General features: G+C 44.0%; 1 protein-coding gene across 1 annotated transcript in view; it reads left to right on the forward strand.

Annotated features, from left to right (window-relative positions):
- Positions 1-20,338: 20,338 nt before the first annotated feature.
- The window catches only part of CLINT1 (clathrin interactor 1), a 48,507-nt gene continuing 47,287 nt past the window's right edge, over positions 20,339-21,558 (forward strand). The window contains exon 1 of the mRNA XM_032196796.1: positions 20,339-20,561. Within this exon, the coding sequence (XP_032052687.1) occupies positions 20,521-20,561 (41 nt within the window). The 5' untranslated portion in view covers positions 20,339-20,520. The remainder of the gene's footprint in view (positions 20,562-21,558) is intronic.

The following is a 21,558-nucleotide window of genomic DNA, read 5'->3' on the forward strand; positions in this document are numbered from 1 at the left end:
GCATTTTAAAATTACCTTCATTTCTCTTTTTTGGATCATCTTAATTGTTTTGTCATCTCCACTGGCTAACAGGGGCTATAGAAAAGTTGGTTTGTGGGATTACTTGACCTTGCCCCAGAAAACCTCTGCAAACCCAGAGTTTCTTAATCCTTTAACCCTTTCTTATCATAATAAATCTGTCACTGCAAACATCTAGGGCACTTTAATTCTCATTAACTATGTATGTAAAAAACAAGAGATGCTAATGACTATCTCATAACCACTATTTAAAGAGTTAATCCAATTCTTTTTTTCTCTAACAAATCAAATTTCTAAATCTAGAAGAAAAAAAAAAAAAGAAAAAAAAAAACAGATAAAGGGATAGATAGAAAGATAAACAGATACGAATGTGGGGGGAGAGGAGCAAACAAAACAGTGCCATCTTGTTAGCAATTTGCAAACACAAAATTGACCTGATCCACCTCTCAGAGACTGAAATTTAGCCACTAGCAAAAGTCCAATGCAGATATTTTATGACAGGCAGAGCTACGATTCCAATCTAAAATCAAGGATATGGTGTTGTATCTAGTTTTTACAGCACCAAAGATTCAGCTAACAGTCAGTCCTAAAGTAGAAAACATCCATAAAGTTCTCTTCAATGTATTCAAGTTATGGTCAGAGTGTTCATGATGGATAGATGAAATTGGCACTTTTCTACCATTCCTAGGTCATGTTTTCATGGCCCTGATGCAGACGTGAGATCAGACCGTCCTATTGCTTTGGTTGGCTCCAGCTCTCCACAGTTGACTGAAGACTGTGGGCTACAAATATCCCAAGCACATTCATACACATATTACTTAAAAAAATAATAATGTGTTGTGAGCCTCATCCTAGCTCCTTGTAGTAGCTTCACTGGGTTTTGGTAAAGCCAGTCTCTGAAACTTTTACAAATGTAAATGTCATACAGGGTTGAAAATCATAATTATTGACATTCTTCATCAGTAACAGTAATTGAACAACAAACTCAGCAGGCCTCCCTTAAATGGCTTAATAGCTTATTATGTCTCCAGGCTGCCAATCTATCTCTTTCTCTCCATACTTCAGTCACTTTTATGTTTGCATATAACGCATTGCATTTTTTTTTTCTTTTTACGGTGTCTTTCTTTTAACAAGCTACTGAGCCAGCAGGAACATGCTGTAAATGAGATACGACATCGCAGTGTGGCCATCCTAGGAACATATATTCAATAAATATGTAAATCAGTTCAAGTACATCTCTCCTCAGGTGGGAAAAGGTATGGGAATATGGTCAAGTATCACTTTAAATTATCTTCTCAGTGGAAGACAATAATTCTCTAAGGAACCAAAGAAAAGGGAAAGAAAGTAACTAAAATTAACCTTTTTTTCTTAAAAAGGGGAAAAATTCGTATGCCTTTGATAACAATCTGTGTACGAGGACCTCACCTTCAAAATGCAACAGACAGGGGTTGATTCAGCGTGAAGTACACACACATCAAACATAATGAACAGGACACGGCTTCACCTTGGAGAAAACCAAGTCAATGCAGAACAGCCCCACTGACGCCAGAACTGCCCGCTGTGGAGGAGCAAATATTTCACTGGAAATCTTTGCTGATGCTCATCTCTCCATTAACAGGTCAGATTCTGATATCTTCCTGTTGGCTGCAGCTATAAATTAAAGGCAGAGTTTGTTCCCCAGAACTTAATGGGCTCCTCAGATGAATGTAGTAGAACACCAATAGTATGATTGGGAAAGCAGAATACCTGCATAGACTGCTATCAAGTACTATTACAGGCCTGATCCTGTTATAGGCTTTCAGGAATTGCCTTCAGTTACATCACTGTACATCCAGAGAAAGCTCCACTCAGATATGAGGACTTGAGCAACCTGATCTAGGGGAAGATGTCCTGGCCCGTGGCAGGGAGCGTGGCATGAGGTGATTTTAAGGTCCCTTCCAGCCCAATCCATTCTATGATTCTTTGGTTCTATGAATTAATTCCCATTTTATTAGGGTAAATGAATTAACTTCTGACAAATCATCCACCAAGTTGCCACTCAGAAGACTTATTCTCCTTCGTATTTAAATAAATGCATAATAAGTCTGACCCTCAGCCCACGTGGGAACTGAGGGCAGTTCAGCAGACAACTGACGTCTTCTACTTGCCAGACAGGGACGGGGAAGCCATTGGTGGGGACCAAGCTGCAAGGAGACATCCCAGGTCATTGTGGCTCTGGTCCTAATCTGCTGTATAATTTTAGAAACAGATTTTCCCTTCCCACTGCCTCCGTCTCCCCTTTTATAATGCCTAGGTAGACTGTTGATTATTTCTCATAATAACCCTGGGGAACACAGTTTTGTCTCCAGCTCTCCAAACTGTAATCTATTAACCTAAGTAAACTCCCCTGTTAAAGGGGAGAGAAGCTTTTATTCCTGAAAACCTTTCAGCAGTGACACATAGCTCGGAGCACATCATTTTCAGCAATTAACACCACAGATACAGCAAGTCTCTAAGCCAGCATAAACCTGCACGGCTGCCGAAGGAAATGGCCCTTCCTTCCCACACCCCCAGCCCACATTCCTCCTCGCTCCCTCTGCTACTCTCCCTCCGCCTCGCGCCAACGCAAGTGTTCTTGTGGCCCTGCAGTGAACCAGATCGGGGAACTCATCCAGGTTAAAACTAACCTGGGGAAAAGGAAATTGCTTCGTTTTAACCTGGCAGAGTTCCCTGGCCTGGTTCACTGCACAGCCATGTGTGTGCTAGTGCCAGCACGGGGAACGGAGCAGCCCTGGGCCAGGAAGGGGGAGGCAGAGGAAGGGGAATGAATGGTGGACCTCCCTCTGAAAGAGGTTGTTGCAAGGCTAGCTTGTGCCAGCTCAAAGCGTTTGTAGAAATGCAGCACATATTTAATATCTCTCTCTTCAAGGAATATTTGTCTTCAGAGGATTAATGCTTCCCAGGATATTCCAGCCTGGACCATCTGTGGAGCATTGCTTCTCCCTCTCTCCCCCGCCAGCCCAATATACTGGCATGGAATTAAAGCCCTGGGAAACATGAAAGCAACAGGCCTGGGGATTCAGTGACAAACGCAGAAATGCTCCTATTTGTCAAACCATTAGCAAAGGGGCACAGCTGCTTTGAGAGCCTTGACCTCATGCCAGGAATGCTCGGGCCTGCTGAAGGTTGCACGCCTGAATCGTACTTGTTCAGCAACTCCCACCAAGAGCCCTTGTGTGTATCTGCAACAGGCACTCGGAGAAGTACAGTTGGCTCTGGGATGTCCATGGAACATTACTGCAGACTACGTGAACCCCAGAAGTTTGATAAAATGCACTGCTGCTTTCATGTGGCTACAGCATTTCCCTGGGCAGCTGAGCTCCAGTGCTGCAGCTGCATTTAAGCCTGAAGGAAGAAGTCCTGCCAGCTGTGAGCCAGCTCCTGCAGGTCCAAGCAGGGCAGCTCTGTGCTGTGTGACTGCAGCCCGTGGTTTTGGGAAGCCTAACGCAGGAGCAGTGGTGTGGCTCCAGGTACCAGCAGCATGGAGCAGGCCCAGGCCCAGGCTCAGGGGTTGCCCTGGATCTAGAGGCCCTCTAGCTGCAGCCCTCAGTTTGGAAGAAGACAAAACATAGCGGCAGCCTTTGATACCCTTTGATTCTCAGGACTGGAAGTGGGGGAAGAAGGGAACAAGGAGCGACCTTGTGGGTGGGGTGAAAGAGGAGGGAGAAGTTGGTAAATCCAGGGGTGAGGAGCAGGTGCCAACAAGTGACTCTGTAGCACAGTTTCAGGGTAGCAGGTATTTGGTGGCTTCTTCCATTAAACACCCTCTCTCCTAGGAGACCTAGGTAAAGCCCAAAGCAGACACTGAGTGCAGCAGAGATGAAGGCAAGGCCCACAGGAGTCAGTCAGCCCTACTGGCTTTGTACTTAGCTGACTGGTGCTCGGCACAGGGCTCCAGACACTCTGTTAATAGCTAAACCCAAAGCGTTTCGTTTTGACTAATCGTCCAAAGTTCAGAGCTGATCCCAAAGGCCTTGGTCAGCAAATCTGTCCAGAAATGTCACATGATTTGGCCTCCACTAGATTTCCAGAAATCTGTGGGCTTGAAATGCCATTAAGATTAAGCAAAAGTGAAGTCTTTCTCTTAGTTTATCTAGATATATCTGTCCCTGCTCAGCAGAGCAAATATGTTTGCTTTCCATATTTGCCCATCAGTTTAAGGCTTTTTTGTTACTGCTGCCAATTTTTAGTTACTTTAAAGCACAGACAAATCTTTTTTCTCTTCTGCACCATGTATGTTTGCTGGGAGTACAGATTAATCCTTTACCACCCTGATTCTTCGAAGAGCAACCTTCACGTTATGCATTCAGGAGGAGTGGCCCCAGTGCTAGAGCAAACCAGACAGAGCAATCAATGCTCAAGAATAGAACTGCCTGCTAAAAATAATCAATTCTAATTCTGGATGGTTTCCATGTCTCTCTCTGACCTTTGGTCAGACTTTACCACTTTCGCTCATAATGTGAATTGGCCTTATCTCTAGGCTTTGCAGTTCCACAGCACTTCACAGGGCAGGAGGAGGGCCAAGCACTTTGTCTGCCCAGCATATGCATGCAGTGAGGGACACCTTCACCAGTTCTGCTCTAACCAGCCCTGGCAAAGCATGGAGGAGAGTGAAGCAGAAACCAATAAAGGTTATTTCATGGCTTAAAACAGCAAGAGGTCCTCTTCTCCATGTAGTTGTACAAGTGTGAGACCCCAGCTGTACAACTCTGACCTACCTACACCACCTTCCCCTCTGTAGGCCTGCTGATGGAGCAGGCTTATGTGAGTGGGCTTTAGATTGCTTCCTGCAAAATCATCTGGATCAGTTCATCCTCCATCTACACATTCATCCATCCACCCACCTGGTACTGCTTGAATCCAGGACCACTCCTGGGGTGTTTCATTGGCAGAATGGCTTGACGGTAACCCCTGGCAAGGTAGATAAGGATGGTCTCCTGGGAACAGCAGCGTCTGCCACCGGCACAGCTGCATCTGTCCACAGCTGTGTAAACTTTGACTAGCTAAATCCAGCTAATCAAAAATAGACTTTCAAATGAATCCCAGGCCCCTTGAGCTAAAGTTGAGTGAAGTCTCTATGTCACACAGCTTCAGCTGCTGGGAAGAGTTCCAGCAGTCAAAAAATACTGAACAGGCAACAAGGCAGGAGGAGGTATTAGACCTTGCAGAGCTTCGTGTCTCAGTATTCCCTTTTCCAAACCAGAAGTAACACTTCGCACAGGGCAATCTGAGTAAAAAGCATTAGAACCGTTGCAGAGCCTTAAAAGAGCTAACATGATCAAGAAATGGTGAGTAAAGGTGGTAAATACAGATGCCCACACACAGATCAAAGACAAAGCAGAACTCTCAAAGAGCATAAACAAGTAACGTTATCAAACCCTCCCCAGCATCTCCGGCATGGCTCCTTTAAGACCTCTGGAGAAATGAGCTACTCTTTACAGCTACAGGTAAGCAATTTTGTAAAATAATGATCCTGTCAATTGAATGCTGGATTTTTTCCCCCATATATAGTAATTCATCTATTTGCAGTTGTCAGTCAATGTGCTGTGATATGCAGTTCAAACAGGAAAGACGAGAAAGAGAGAGATTTCACAGAGATACCACCAGCTACGCATACGTGTACGTGCCCACGTTCACATACACCAACACAGACACTGCTCTGGGACTGGGAGGGCAAATGAGCACTTTTTTGAGGGCATTTTCCAAATAAAATAACGAAGAAAAAGTCAAAACAGAGAAAACACAGGGAAATAAAACTACCTGGGCAGGTTTTCCCAGATGTCAGCTAACTTCTCCTCACTGATTAAAGAGGAAAGTGGATGAAATGAAAGGAAAAGAACTTAGGAAATATCCCAAGTATGAGGTACATTCAGATGAAGGGTTATAAACCTCTTGCCAGGCAGGGGAGTTAGTTCTCTAGCCTGCCAACCAAGACAGACAAACACCAGGTAAAGTGAAGATTGTTGTGATCACTACCAGGAGGTGAAGAGATGAGGAGAAACTGGAACCTGTGCCTCCTCTGTGTTGTGCATACAGCTCAGTTAGTCCTGATGGAGTCACCAGAAAGATGTACACTCTTTTCAAAGGATGCTGAATCAGACTAACAGTGGGGGGAAAAAAAAAAAAAAAAAAAAAAAGCAGAGACTGGAAGGAACATGAACCACTCCAAGTAAAACTCATCTGGAGCACACTCAAGGACGGATGAAATTCCAGAGCCTTTGTTACACTTTGTTGGAAAATGTCTACTAAAAGAGCAGGGGACATTCAGTGGGAGCTGGCTTTTTCACGGCAGTGTTCACCCATTATTTTGTCAAGGATGATTTCCTTTTATTCAGAGAATGAAAAGGGATCTAAGAAAAATGTTGATGAAAAGACGAAAAAAATGTTATTGAAATATTTTCCACTGGAAAAAAAGGAACTGAGCCATTTGCCTGCTAGCAGTCGGTGCTGTTCACGCATCCACTCGAACTATCCCTCCACAGCCCACCTGATGCCTGTTCCTCTCTGCTGGAGACCGACCTCCCAGAGCTGCAGCACAGCTCGACCCCCTGCCTGAGATCATAGGAAGACCAGCCCAGTCTTTCCAGTCTGGCCCAGCTCCCCAGGTATTTTGGCACAGTACCACTGACACAGGGCTTTTTGCTTGCAGAGGAACTCAGGACTGGAAAAACTTGAGATATTTGAGGTCAGAACGAAGCATGTCAGCAAAGCTGAGCTGAAAGGAATGTTGCACAATGACTGTGGATTCTGTGCCAGGAAGCAGTTAGTCCTCACACCCCTCCAGTTCTTTAGCATCAAATAGACTTAGAAAAAAAAAAAGAAAAAAAAGAAAAAAAGAGAAAAAAAAAAAAAAAAAAGCAGCAGCTGGCTGACCTTCCTACAGATCAGTTGTACATCCACCTCCCCTCTCCTGCCTGGAATGGTGTGTCCCCTTTTCCCTCTTGCACCTAAATGTCATCGCCTCTGGCAAGGGTGTCTCTGCCACACAAGGGATCCTGCTGCTGAGTTGCCTGTAGCTATGAAAACCCAGCATTCTGCTGTGTCTGCAGAGCTCCTTCAGCATTCATCCCGTCATCCTCTCAAGTGCAGCTGGTGTGTTTCTCAAGAGCCAGACTGGGCCGATCCCATTCTCTGGGAAAGGACACACATTGTTGCTCAGCAATGGGTGTGCTGGGAAGAAACTCTAGCTGTGGCAAGATTTCAGCAGGCAGTAACACTCTGCGCTGAAACTGAATTCAGTTGGCTACAGCCAAGCCTCGTGTGGGCTCTTGGTGATTGCTGAGACAACCCCGGTCCCCAGCACTGACTGCACCTAGCCACTTGCCCATTTTCACAGGACGTTGCTTTGAGGTGTGTCTGCAGGCACTGCAATCACATTCAGTGTGTACCCTTCTCCTTCTGATTCCACAAACAACTACACTGAACTTCAGGCAAGAGCAGCCTGCACAGCAGAGCGGCTGTGTTTAGCTCTGGGCATGTATAGCTGCTGAAATGGTAAACAAGGGTTCTGGTCAGGAGATTAAGAAATCCTGCCTTGGGACATGTTCTCTGGCATGACACTCAGGAAAAGTGCTATGTTTTAAGTGCCAGGCTGGCATGCAATCATGTCCTAGCTTGTTCTTACCACTCGCTATAGGAAATGCAAGCAGTGGCATCGTAACAAGCAGCATTTGCAAAATTATTGTTGCACGCTCTGGAGTGCAGCTCCCTGTGCCACACCAGATCATACCGCATCTCCTCGCAGCCCTCAGGTTTCTTCTCTATCCACTTGGAGAGACATGACAAAAAGTTCAGAATCATGTGCTTAAAGACTTCGGCCAGGTTTTTGGTCACTCTAAGTCATTGTGTGGAGCATCCACTACCTACGTGTATATGACATTATCTGGTCAAGGATTACACTGATTCAAAGCAAGGTTCTCACCCAGAAATACACTTAACATTTTAAAATTATTTTTGATTGTTACAATTTTCAGTGTCGAGATATTTTTAATCAACACAATGTTTATATCAGCAAAGAGTATTTTAAAACTCCACTAAGTTCAAAAAGTATTCTAATCGCCTTGTTTTTTCATGGAAACCCTATAAATAATTAGTATCTTCTTGCAGCTTCAGACTACTTTCTTTCCCAGCTATTTCCCACCTGAATTACCCATTCAGACCCCTTTGTATGCTGAACCAACTCTCTCCACAGAACTCTAGGTATATAAAGTTAAGTGGATAAACAATTAGCAGGGGGTTGAGTTTGGCTTAATGAAAACAACATCCTGTAGAAATCCAGGGAAACCAGGCTGTTCACAGCTTTTGAACAGTTGTATGGATATGGGAAGTTTGGTTGTTTTTTTGAGTCCATGCCTGATGAGAAAAGGGAAAGGAATAGATTGTTGTTTAGTTAAACTTTGCACCGCAGCCCATGTCTGTGGAACCCAAGAGTCCTCGTACTGCCCAGAGCTCTGAAGCCTCTCCAGTACCAGATGGGACTTAATTCAGTCCATGGAGAGCTGAGACGAATCCAATGCAGTTTTTTGCAAGAAAAACGTAATGCTTAACTGTCTAGTCACGGCCTCTGCACACTTCTGGTTTTGTTTTCTGTGTTATTTTGCTGTGAGTGAGCCAAAGTTTCCTTCACTAAGTTACTTGCATTTGTTGCAGGACAGACACACATTAAAGCCGAACTGACCACCACACAACCACCCTGGGAGCTCTCTGGGCTAGCGGCAGGTACAATGGTGATACTGAAGACTGCTGCAGCAGCTCAGTTATTCCTTCCTGACACTTCCACAGTACCCATCTGTGCCTGGAGCCGAGCAGTTTTTCCCAGTGAAGCTTCCTCTGAGTCTTCCTACCAAGATCACAGTTTTATGAAACGAAACCAAGTATAATAATAATTCTATTCATTAGGGCTAAGGCTTGTAATGGTACTTAGCCATGAAAAGATGCAGCCAGTGGGATTTTCAAATTGCCTAAGTAGATTACACATCTAATTCCCATTGACAGCCAATGGGAATTAGGTCCCAAACTCCCTTAGGCACTTTTATAAATCCTATTAGGTGTCTGTCTGCATCTTTGTATGCTTAAATACCTTTGTAAACCTGGGCAAGGATGTGTTCCTGTACTCCTTAGGTTGCGTTTCAGGGGTTTGGTATGGCAACTCAGGTAATGGAATGAAGTCAGACCTTCTGGCTTATCTTGCAGATCTCAAGACTCGGAGTAGGAACTACAAACCCAGTGACCTGTGGAACTTGTGAAGTTAGAGCAGTAGGAATGATGAGGTGTGCTCAGAGGTTGCTCACTAGTGTTGACTCGTTCCTGCCGCAGCAACTCTTCTATAATCAGCTGCCCTCAGCACTGCTGGAACAGGGCAGAGAGCCCAGAGCAGAGCCAGAAAGCTCAGTCTTTGTGGCATCGAACCAAAACACTCAAAAGCGCTTCCTCTTTATTTTATGCTGCCATAAACATAGATAGAGATTAGGGTGAAGATGCAGCTGATGTGAATTTTGCTGTGGCCACAGCTGGTATGTGTGCTTCTGGGTGAAGTTTACATGGGGTTTGTGCAGAGTTCTAATCAGACGAAGCTGATTCCCCAGGAGCACAGTGGTGCAATTTTTAGAAGACCGCAGACACAGTTTCTGTAAGGCTTTGAGAATGCATCCTTTACTGAGATGGCTTTGTCACACTGTGAAACTAAGCAGACCAAAGTGAAAGCAAACATTCCCCTCAGCTGAACAGCTACAGTGTGATCACAACAATACCATCTGAGCCCTACTGTAAGCTCGAGTAGTGCTCATGACTATTTAGAAAATAATTAACTGAACTTTACATGACATTCAGATGTTTCTTGGCTCAAATTGCAGTCTATTCCTCTGCTGAATTCTAGGGATTCTGCAAACAATGAAAAATATTTGCTTAATGGCAGACTTGCACACTATGTTCTTGTTGTGCTGAATCATTCTATCTCTGAAGGCAAACGCTAAGAAGAGTGTTAGAGAAACAACTTAGCTAGACAGACTTAAGAGTGTGATGAAGATTCATCATAAATATGATGCAATTATAGAGTGTTTTTATGAAAATGGCTTACAGGGGTCAAAGGCAGGCTTTTCAGCTCCCCAAGGAGATTCTTGGGGAGCTGAAAGGAGACTGTGGACTTTTTGTTTTGTTGAGATAATATTGCTCATATAATTGCTATAAATGTTAAGCGGTCTTTGGCTCTGATTACATGAAGAAGGGAAGAGTAGTCTTGAACAGCCTTAATCTTGCTAGGCCCTGTGGCTCCCTGAGTTTTCCATGTGCATTCCTACCATGGATTGAGATCAAAGCACCCATGTAATGCTTCAGAACAGCCAAGTTCTGGATACCTGCTGCTGAACAAGTGTTAAATGCAGTACCCTCTTCAAAACAACTCATGATATATGAATAAAACTGTGCTGAACAGTTTTCTCCAGCTCTCTGTTGTCAGGCTGGGATGGTGCAGACTTGATTGTTGATGCTTGATCCTCGATGGCTGTTGCTTAACTTGATAGTGCCTGATAACTCCCATCTTGAGAGTGGGCTCAAACTTGTCAGGGTGACAGTATAAACGGATATGCTACATTTTTCCCTGAAAATTTGAATAAGGAGAAGCTAGTTGCTTGGCAGCCCAGAGAATCTTCCAAGTCCAAATTACTAGCTTGCAAGGAGAAAGAGAAAAGCAGACAGATTGTGGGGGGAAAAAAAAATAAATGGCTGAAACAATGAAACAATGGGAACATAAAAGGAAGGAAGAAGAAGGAAAAAAAAAAAAAAAAAAGCAACAGCTTAGTCCCCAGACGCTTGTCCTGCTACTGATGGGTGAAAGTGCAGATGTCTCTGAGTGCATGTTCACATATGTGTGTGTCCACATTGCTGGAACTGGATTTTCACATAACCGAGGGAAGCTGCATTCTGAATTGACAAGAATATTGTCCATTTATTCTAGAAAAAGACACCTAAAAAGCATGGCAAAGCTAAGGAAACAAACAGGCGCAGCAGAGAACTAGATGGCTGGTAAAAGAAGAAAAGTTTTCAAATTTGACCATAGAAAACTAAGTGGATTTATGAAACACTAGCACCTAATACCCATGTTCTTAAAAGCATCTGCCAGCTCTTGTTGCCTGTTTTAGCAAAGAACAGTTGCAGTGTTTCAGTTTCATAGAGATGGTTTTTGTTGTAAAACTAATTTGTGTGCAGGTGCATCCTAAAACAAATGGCTTAGATGCCATTAGTGGGGCTGACTTTCATTTATGAAGCAGGAAATAAAAATGACCCAAACCAGATCCTTCAGTAAGGATTTATTCGTGATCATAACTGTGGCTGTGCTGAAATCAGGAAGGTGGCAAATAAAAAGTACAAACATTGTGCAAATGATAACATAATCTCAAAGGAGAGAAATGGCACCTGGCAAATATTCCTATGGAAAGATAAACTCTGAGCAGGAGCTGCACACGGGATACTTCCTCACTCAAAATGGAAGACTGACCTAATGACTTAGGGTTTACAAGTTTCTTACTTAATGGAGCCTTTACCGGGACTCCCTGGATTAAATCACATAACACAATTCTTTTAGCAAGAAATAGCCCCTGCAGCCGGTATCATAAAGATACCCTCAAACACAAAAGCATTCTTCAATGTACTAAATACAAACTGCATCTGAAAAGCCAAGCCAGATATCTCCTCAGGAAGGTCTCATAAATTCTTTTGAATGTTTTTTGTGGGATGTGTCTGTGCTCCAGAGCAGCTCCGAATGGCTCAGCATTTCTAACCAGCTAGTTAAGGAGCCAAGCAGGTTTTCAGGGAAGTACACATCACTTACAGAAGGTACTCAGTGGCAAAAAGCTAAATAGTTTTTGAAAGATCTGATTACTGAACAGTTCCCTTTTATTGGCCATGTGCTTTCTCCATGGTTGGATTCATTGGATGTGTAACAATAATTGAGTTTCATCCCAGGGGTGAAGTCCATTTGGTGACTTAAGTGCAGTCACTTGTCAGGATGGATTTTTCCACAAATGTACATTTTTCAAGTTTGCATGTCTTTTGTCAATACCTCAGCTCTCCAAGGGACAGCATGTCAACTTCCTACACTCTTGCATTTGACTGGAACTGAAAATCCGTCTGCTGTGGTTCTCTGAAGTCTGTTTGATGAGGAAAGCTTTTTGACAACTCCTGCCTCTGCAGAGCTCTTACCTCTGTTTTTCTTGTGTGGTGGGGTTTTTTGTTTGTTTATTTTTCTCTTCCCTTCCCAATAGCAGAACCTTTTGTTCAGGCTAGCGGCATTTGTACTATTTTTCTCTGTTTCTGTCTTCCAAAACAGCAAACAGTCCCCAAACTGATGAACTCTAATGAGCAAGCACCTCAAAGCTGAAGGGCTACTAATATTTTCCCTCTGAACTCAGCCTTCATCTGAAGTTCAGGATTAAATTCATGACACAGGGGGAGCCAGTAAATAAAGCCACACCAATGGGAACAAGAGAGGAATTGAAACTATTGAAAATGAAGAAAGCAGTAGAACAACTGGTACAAAATTAACCAGGCCTCTGCATTACAGTCTTGTGCAATACGCTTGGTTTACTGGGCAGTACTGCACGCAAGGCAAAATTTAAGATCCATCTGGCAATTATTCCAGAAGGAGACAGGCAGTTGAAAATGGGCATCGCTCTGTTCCCAAAGCTATCTTTGAGATCAGAGAAAGAGTAGATGGTAGCTCTCAGTTTCTTTTTCAGGATCTAATAACAGGAGGACCCAGTCATGATAAATTCAATATTGAATGAATTGTCAAGAACTGCACTGAAGAACTTTGGAACTGGAGATGATCAATCCGTTTAATTCACAGTCTTTTACCTAATGACATCCAGGACCAAATAGTTCTGAGAAAGAAGCTGTTGTAAATGACTGTGGGATAAGGTTACTCGATGCTGCAAGAATATGTCCACTTAAATCCCAGAGGATCAAGTCTGCTTCTTGTAGATGTCACATGAAATACCTACTGTTAATTTATAGTATTTTTTTCCTCTGACATTCCTCTCAGCCTAGGCACCAAAACTCATCAGTTTCACATCTGAGATTGATTTTGCTCTTTCAGCTTACCTTTTAACTCATTAAAATCTCAGTAACTTTTTTGCTGGTGATGGTGCTTGTGGTTTGCTTTTGTAAAATACTAAGAGTTAACAGCAGATTTTAAAGCTTTATTTCTGTAAAACACCACAAACCTAAACAACTGCATTCCAAGCAAGCAACTGAAATAGAAAAGAAGGATGAGGGAGCATGGAAGAAAAAGTTGCTAACACACCATTTCCACCCCATTATAAAAGTTACTCAGGTGGGAATTCTTTGTTACAGGACTTGCATTTGCATTATTTTCCTGGTGATGCATATAAATGATGCATATAAATGGTTATGCATACAAATATGTTAACTAAGAGAAAAGAAGCTCATTAGACAACTTTTTTTGTTTGTTTGTTTTTGCTGTTTTTTTTTTTCTTTCTATCTTTTTAACGGAAAAACCAGCAACACTTTCCTTCATTCTTTTCTTTGGAACATGATCTAATTAAAAATAAATGTGGAGGAAAAAAAAAAATAAAGTATTGTATCCAACTTTGAGATAGAAAGCCAGTTTCTCTGTCTAAAACTGGCTGGATAATTCCAGGCTAGAGAGTCCCAGTCTGCCAGTCTGTGAAAATGTCTCCATCTACTGTGTTTCAATCCAAGTCCAGCTAATTCTGAAAAAGTAATTCAAGGATTGTCTTGTAAAGTGTTGCCATGGCAGTTTTCATTTCCAGCCAAATAAAAATATGACTAATATTGGCTCTTAAAACATCATTTTTGTATCTTCCTATTGTTTGTTTGTTAATTTCAACCCATAAAAATGTATGACCTTTAAAAGAAAAAGTTGCAATGATTTAATTGACTATGTCTTACCAGTTTATCAAACAGCAGTTGCCCTAGGCCCTGGGTTGAAGATCATTTTGATATGCCATTCCTTTTACCTGTTCAAGGGCTGTTTGCTACTGTCAAGAGGGAAAAATGACAACTTTGTCCCCTCATAGTTCACATCTGATGAAAAGCCATAGTAGGGCTTCATCTGATAAGAAGTGTAAGACATTTATGATATCGGGTATTATATATGAGAGTAGCCAGACCAAGGAGAAACAAGGCTTTCAGTGAGCAATGAAGCAACTTTGTTTTCCTGCAGTTTTGTGTCCTGTGATTGGATTCTCCCATGTTTAAGAATTAGCAGACTCGCTCAGAAGCAGGAACACTGGTCACAGTGCTCTCCAAGGGGACTCCTAGCTATCTAACTGAACTCCTACTACAGCCTTTCCCTGAAGAGGGGCATTCCTATGCTATCTCTCTATACAGCTGTGCATTTTCACAAAACATAACTTCATATCCTTAACCCATCTATCTCATTTGTTTGAGGTTGGCTGTTACACCCAACAGTAATTGCAAGGGGACTGAGGGACACGAATACATAGACAGCAAGATCTCATAAGCTTTGTATCCTTAGGAAATCAGGCAAACAAGACCTTTCTGGCTTGCAGTCTGGCAGAGAGCTGAGTGACTTGGATTAGGGTCAAACTGACAACGTAACAAACGGGAACATTTACTGGCTGCAGCCATACCCAAGAATTCTGACCTCACCAGTCTGGCATGTGCTTCTGGTTCAGCCCTGTTCTGCTACCAGTTTTCTAACTCTGGCCACTGTCACAGGAATTTTGGAACGTGAAATGCAGGCTGCTAACCAAGACAAACCTGTCAAGGGCTGACTGTTACAAAAAGCAGACAGTTGCCTGTCTTTTTCTCCTCCTCCTGTGCAGTTTAAATTCTAGAGTGAGCTGGATTGTTGTCAGTGAACAAAAAGAACTTACTGGAACAGCTGCGTAACAAATACCAGCAGGATGAAAATTCTTAGCATAAACTGGAGCTAAAACAAAAGGCTGAGGAAGCTGGAGATGAGTTTCTGTAAGAGGAATTAAAATAATGTGTGATTCATATGATGGAAGAGAATTACATTATCAGGACCAGTTCTCAAAAACTAACACCTAAATTGCCCTTGGAAAGTACCACAGTCATTTAAAGGAAGTTTTTAGGGGCATGACAGAAATAGCTGTGACATCATAACATCAGGACATCAGTCAGAGCATTTTTCCTCATATTTCACACTTCCTACAGTGGGAACACATATTCAAAATACAGCTCCAAAGCCTCCCCGGGAAAAGTGTTGAGTAATGTCATATCATTGTCATGAGGGAAAGCTCAGAACATCTATTATCAGCCATCAGCTGGAAATCCTCAAGCCCCACATTTTCTTCCTAATTCAGAGCCATGCCCACACTGCTAATGTGGGAGAAAATAGGAAACCAAAAAGTCCCAAGTAGCTCTGTAAAAAAAGTGTAACTAATGATGACTGCTTCCCTGGGGACATTTATCTCTCTGTTGGTTTGTTTAATTATTAAATGGTAACATTTTGGCAACAGGAATTCACCTCTTTCTAGACATCAGAGAATCCACAACAGACAGGAACATCACGGATGCCATGGGCACAGGAAAAACAAGAATTTAGTGCTTGCTGGGCAATGGAGAACACTGAGAAGAGAACCGTGACCTTAAATGCTTTCTATCCAGGGCTGAGCTCAGCTTGCGTTCCTTTTCCAGGAGCAGTAATAACAAGGTGTCCCTCGTTCTGTCACCCGCTTTCAGGAAACTTGTAAGAATTTTGCAGAACTGTGTAATTCCCTTTGAGAACTAACCACCTCTGCCTCATCTAAGCGAAACGGTTCAACTGTTTCAAAAGACTGTGAGGAAACTGGGTGAAATCCATGTGGCCACAGTATGGCATCAACCTTCGTTTCTGCAGGCTAGGAAATAAGGCAGGACTAGGCTGAACTCCGACTGAGGCTAACACTCGATACAGCCTCCCTGCAGGGACTTTCTGCAAAAAAATGCCAGTGTTATCTTGGCAAAAGAAACTGTCAGAGTGGCAGAGTTGTCCGCCCAGCTTCTGAGACAAGTCACTACCTCTACCTTGCACTCCCGCTATTCCACAAGCATAACACAAGCAGCTGTAGACAGCTCTAAACCTCAAAATAGGATTTTTTTTCACTTAGAAAACTCTGAATTTTGCTCCCTACATTATATTCCTTTATAGTGAATCAGATAGGTCCTGGGCATGCAAGTGCTGTTGGTAAATGGATGTACGACCAACAGGCAGGAGGGCAATGTCAGGAGGGATATGGTTAAAACAGCACACATCACTACCAGATTCTCCTTATTACTCTACCCACACTTTCCACAGGTAGAATTCACTGCCAATATCCCCTGTTTCTGCCTGTACCCCAAGACTCTCTCCTTGTCCTTGAATGTGGTATGAGCTCAGCTACCAGGTGGTGGAAGCCTTAGTGTAGTGATCTGTTTGTAACACCATGTGTTTGTGTGTATGGGATGTGTTACAGAAAGGCAGAAATCTGGATTTGGGGAAGCTGCAATTGTTCAGAAATGTCTGGTACACTAACCAGACTACAAACAGCGAATGTTAGTTCAGTGTTACTTCTGCCCTACTGACTAATACTTAAAACAAATACGCTTTATGAAATTCAGACTTCAGATGTGTAAGTGGGTAAAAAGTGGATCTTTATGAAATCATGAAAACAAATACTGCTTCAGATGAAAAGCTTGTCTCTGCCACTGCCTCCCTTCCCAGCCCCAATGTGTCTTTTCTTGACATTTCCTTTTTCTTTTTTTTTTTTTTTCCCTCACTTTAATTGTAAATTAATCACTGACTTGGACATATCTCTGCTGTGCATTAATATGGTTGAAATTAAAACCAATATTGCTCTCTAGGCATTTGGAATGCGCACGACTTTTTGTGCACCAAATGGCCCATATTAACTTCTGGAATAGCCAGGTGCAAACTCTATTGCAGTGTTCAAATTAGTTCAATTTCTCTAACTGCTTCTCCTGTAATTGATGGCTCAAATTATAATAAAGTACATTTCCTCTACATGATATATGCTACAACTACTACCTGTTATGCTGAATATTGCATTGCTTTGAAACTGCATTACCCTCGATCTACACCGATCAGATCTCTTTTAAAGAAACTACTTATGCATCAGAAAGTGTCTTCACATCATTCAGAAATTATACATATGCTCATGCACTTTATCAGTAGCTGACAGAATGGGGATGGCAAAATTACTGTCAGTCATGTTGTATTCAATCTTACATAAAGACCTGCTTTTTACTATACCCTAAAATTGACAATAAATGCCAGTCGTCTCTCCTTGCCCCATTACTGCATCCAGACATAGCTAGTAATGCTTAAAAGATCTGCACCTTCATCTTAACTGCTGTTAAATTCCAGCTTCATTCTCTCTTCTGCCTTTACTATTATTCTCCTATGCCTGAATCTAAAACACTTCCTCCTTACTCTTCTCTTTTTCTAAAATGTATGATTAGAGTAGGTTGTGTTTTTTTTTTCTCATGGAAACAAATATTTAAAAAAAAACAAACACATAAAACAACCAAATCCTGATGGCTTACTGACTCCTGTTTCAGTTCTAATGTCAACCCTGATGAGAAGAAAGGGAAGAGGTTGTTTGACATTGGGCAATGTGCACCTTCAGGTGTGGCTGGAGTCTGGACCCTGAAAGCTGCCTCTTGCAGCCCATCGTGAGTTGGCAGGCCTGTTCCAGCACGTAGAACTCTGGGAGCTGCTTGCAGCTGCTCAAGGAAACCACTGCACTGACAAGAACATCAATTTCAGAGCACCGCAGCAGAATCTGGGGAACTTGCAGTTCATCAGAAACGTATTTAGAAATTTGGTTTTGATCCAATATGGACTGAAGCCAAATTTAAAAATAACATCATTTCTAGCAAATCAGAAAGGCTGTGCTTTTGCAAGCTCCAATTGCAATACTTTATATTATTATTTCTTCTTTAAACAAATATCAAAAATGTTTTTTCCTAATCCTGAGACCAACATCCTCAGTTTAATTATAGAAAAAGTGAAAGGCAGATAACAAAGATCAAGAGTCCTCTCTCAGCTTGCTTTGCCAGGTGTTACAATATGAAATTAAGGATCACTCTCCTCCCAGTCCATGATGGAAGGGCACATAGCAGTGGGCACAGCAGAACTGATGCTGAGTTCAGTTAAACAACAACCACAGACAGATGATAGATGTGCTGCAGATTAAAATACCAGCTCAGAGTTCTGTGACATTCAAAAAGGCAGACAGTGCTAAGAACTCTTATGAAGGGAACCAAGAAAAAAACTATAAAACATAAGTAGGCCATTGCGTGTCTTCAATGCTGTATGCAGTGTTCATCCCTCCCTTCAGTTTCAAAAAGATAGAGCAGAATTCCAAATCTATGGCACAACTTCTGAACAAGGAGAAAATAAATATACCTCAAGTCTTGGGCATAGTAAAGAAAACAATGTAGTAAGAAATCTAAAGATTTCTAAATTCACAACAGACAGTGAAAGGAATAAAACGAAATTATTATACACCATTTCCCATGACGTTTGGACTAGTAATACTTCTAAGCAGACGGTTTAAAACTCGTAAGAGGAAATATTTTTTCACACAACACAAAACACAAAACAGTTTAATACAGAATGTTATTGCAACAAGGTGTTGGGGACTAATCTAAGAGGATTCAAAATATAATCAGTTAAATTCATAAAAGCAAAGGACATCCAGTGCTCCTAAATGAAAGTTTAAGATGAATACTCCAGAATTAAGTCCCATAGGCACAGGAGGTTGAAAATGGGAAAGATCCACCTGGGGACTAATCCACCGACATTCACCTGTTCATACAATATTTACACAAACATATAGCACTCACTGTTAGTGTGCGGACTGGACCTGATGATTGATTTGGGATGTTTATTCAAGCAGATTTCCCTGAGCTTTCACTGAAATTTTCAGAAGACAGAATCCGTGAAAGTACCTTGGTAAAAAGAGATAGTGGGATGTCAGAAAATGGGCAGGTGATCTGCTGTTCAGTTCTCCTGATTAGTTCAAAGAAATACCAACTATAAAAAGAGGTGACTGTTACCTGACCAGTAAATTGCAATCGGTCTTTCTCATGCCTTTTGTGGTCTCTCTAACCAAACAATCAAAAGGCAAACGTTTACAGGTACATGTTGCCTTTAGGTAAAAGTTTACAAACATAAGTTGTCCTGAGGCAAAACACATTCATTTATGACACAAACAGGAAAGATACATCAAGAATATGTTATGGACTGACCATAGTACCCAGGCACTCTCTTCGTGTCTTGTGACTTGCAAAGAAATAGCCAACAGACTTCCACCTCTCTTGAGAAAAAAATCTTCCTTCATGACTGCTCGTTCGAAACTGACATTGAAAACAAGCTGATAGAGAACAACAGTAAAGGTATGTAACAAAACAGTCTGTCAATCCTGATTATTATAAAATCACTTGACAGGATTCGCTGTTTTGATGACACTCAAGGAGCCGCGATTCCTGTTCAACACCGTGCACAGACAATATTTGAAGATGGTCTTGCAACGTGTGTTGAGAAGTATGTTAAATCAGTTAATATCCTCTGGTGTCAGCTTTAATGTGTACGATTCTTTCCCTTGGCTTTTTGTCAGTTGGCTTGGTCTTGCTGGAGCAGTGGGGACGAGGTTCCTGGCCGTGCTGTGCCCCAGCCGGTGCCTTTACCTCACCCTTTTGCCCGCTTTGCTGTGTCACACCTCTTACAGAACCCGCTGGAGGCCCTCAGGAGGTGTCCTGGGTGTCTGGGCAACATCCATATCAGGCTGCAAACCACGAACAGCAAACACAGAGCTGTAGAGATGGAATGCTGCCCTTCAACGAGCTCCTCACAACAAGGCCATATTCCAGTCAGGCGTGACTCTTATGGCCGCGGTTGGTGGTTCTGCACGGCGCTATCTGCCTCTTGTGAGGGAGAAGGCGGCGGGGCAAGGAGCTAACCACAGGGTAGGAGCTGTGGTGCTTTTAAGGCCGGGCCAGAGCAGGGCTGTGGCTGCACCACAAGCCGAGGAGGGCACAACCCCTGGGCTCCACCACAGCGTGTGGCACAGCCTCGCAGCACTTGGAGGCGATGCGAGGCGACACCACCAACCTCCTGAGTGCCAACCAGCGGGACTACAACTCCCCGCAACCCTTGCGAGCCGAGCCCAGGCTCCTAAAGAACCTAAACCCTCCAGCAGGCGGTGCGGGGCGGCCGGACCGCCCCCTCAGAGCGCACCCCGATGGGCAGACTACAGCTCCCGGCAGCCAGCGCCGGGCCCTCCATTTCCGGGAGCGGCGCCGCGTCCCCGGGCTCCTGAGGCGGCTGCGAGCCCTGAGCGGGCCTGGCTCGGCGGCGGGGGCTGCCCGGAGCGCGGCTGAGCGGAGCCTCCTGGGGCCGGCGGAGCAGGAGGAGGGCAGCGAGGCCGAGGAGGTGCCCGGGCGGTGGGCGCCATGCTCAACATGTGGAAAGTGCGGGAGCTGGTGGACAAGGCGTGAGTACGGCGGGCCTGGAAAGGGGGGAGATTGAAAGGGGGGGGGGGGGGGGTTCGGTTGTGGCCCCTCAGCAGGGCCCGCGCTGCCCCCGGCCGCCTCCCAACATGGCCGCGGTGCCGCCCCCGCTGAGGTGGCGCCCTCCCGGCCGCCCCCCGCTCGCCTCAGCCCCTGCCCGGGGCCCTGGGTGGCAGCCCGCTGCCTGCACCCCCCCTCCCGGCCCGGCCTCGGCCCCTCTGAGCCAAGCGGGGGCCGCTCCCCCGGCATCCCGGGGCCTTCCCGCTGTGCCCGGCCCTCCGCAGGGCCCAGTGGGTTCCTTGAGGGTTGTGCCGCTCCTTGGGGTGCTCCCTTCTCTGCCAGGGGGGCTGTGGGGTTTGGGGAGCCCCTGAGGGCTGGCTCGGGTGGATGGCCTCGTGTCCAGGCCCCTTCTGAGAAACAGATGGGTCACGTCCGGAGAAAAGAGGGCTGCAAGGAGCCAACCACCTGTACAGGAGGTTTGCAGAGTGCTGCCAGCGCTGCCACGTCTCTCCCAGGCTCTTTGCTCCTGCCAAAGGACAGGTCCCTACTGCGGTCACCACTGACTCGCCACCCCTGGTTTTAGAGGTGGAGTGGGGTAGAGGAGAGCAGTGCTCCATCCCAGCCCCTAAACTTTGAAATGGCTCAGGTATTTGCAAGTTTATTTCTTGGATTAGAGCCGCCTTCAGACGTGGCTGCTGTGCTGGTTACCGTGATCACGGTGTTGCTGTTAGAGAGTGTGACGTTATCGCTGTGTTTTTCTGCTACTCCTTAAATGCTGGCGTAAGGGGAAAAAAATACTATAGTGGAGGACTTACTAAAGATTAGATTTTGCCTACTTAGATAATATGTCTTTAGGGCCAAACTTGGAGCACTCTTCCATGAATTGTGAAATTCTCAGAGGAATAACTTGCTGAAGGTCACAACTTAGTATATGCAGGAGGAGATTGTGTGCTCTAGTAATTGTGTCTAGCCTTAGAGGTC

Source organism: Aythya fuligula, chromosome 14 (genome assembly GCF_009819795.1).
Source record: "Aythya fuligula isolate bAytFul2 chromosome 14, bAytFul2.pri, whole genome shotgun sequence".
Taxonomy (NCBI): domain Eukaryota; kingdom Metazoa; phylum Chordata; class Aves; order Anseriformes; family Anatidae; genus Aythya; species Aythya fuligula.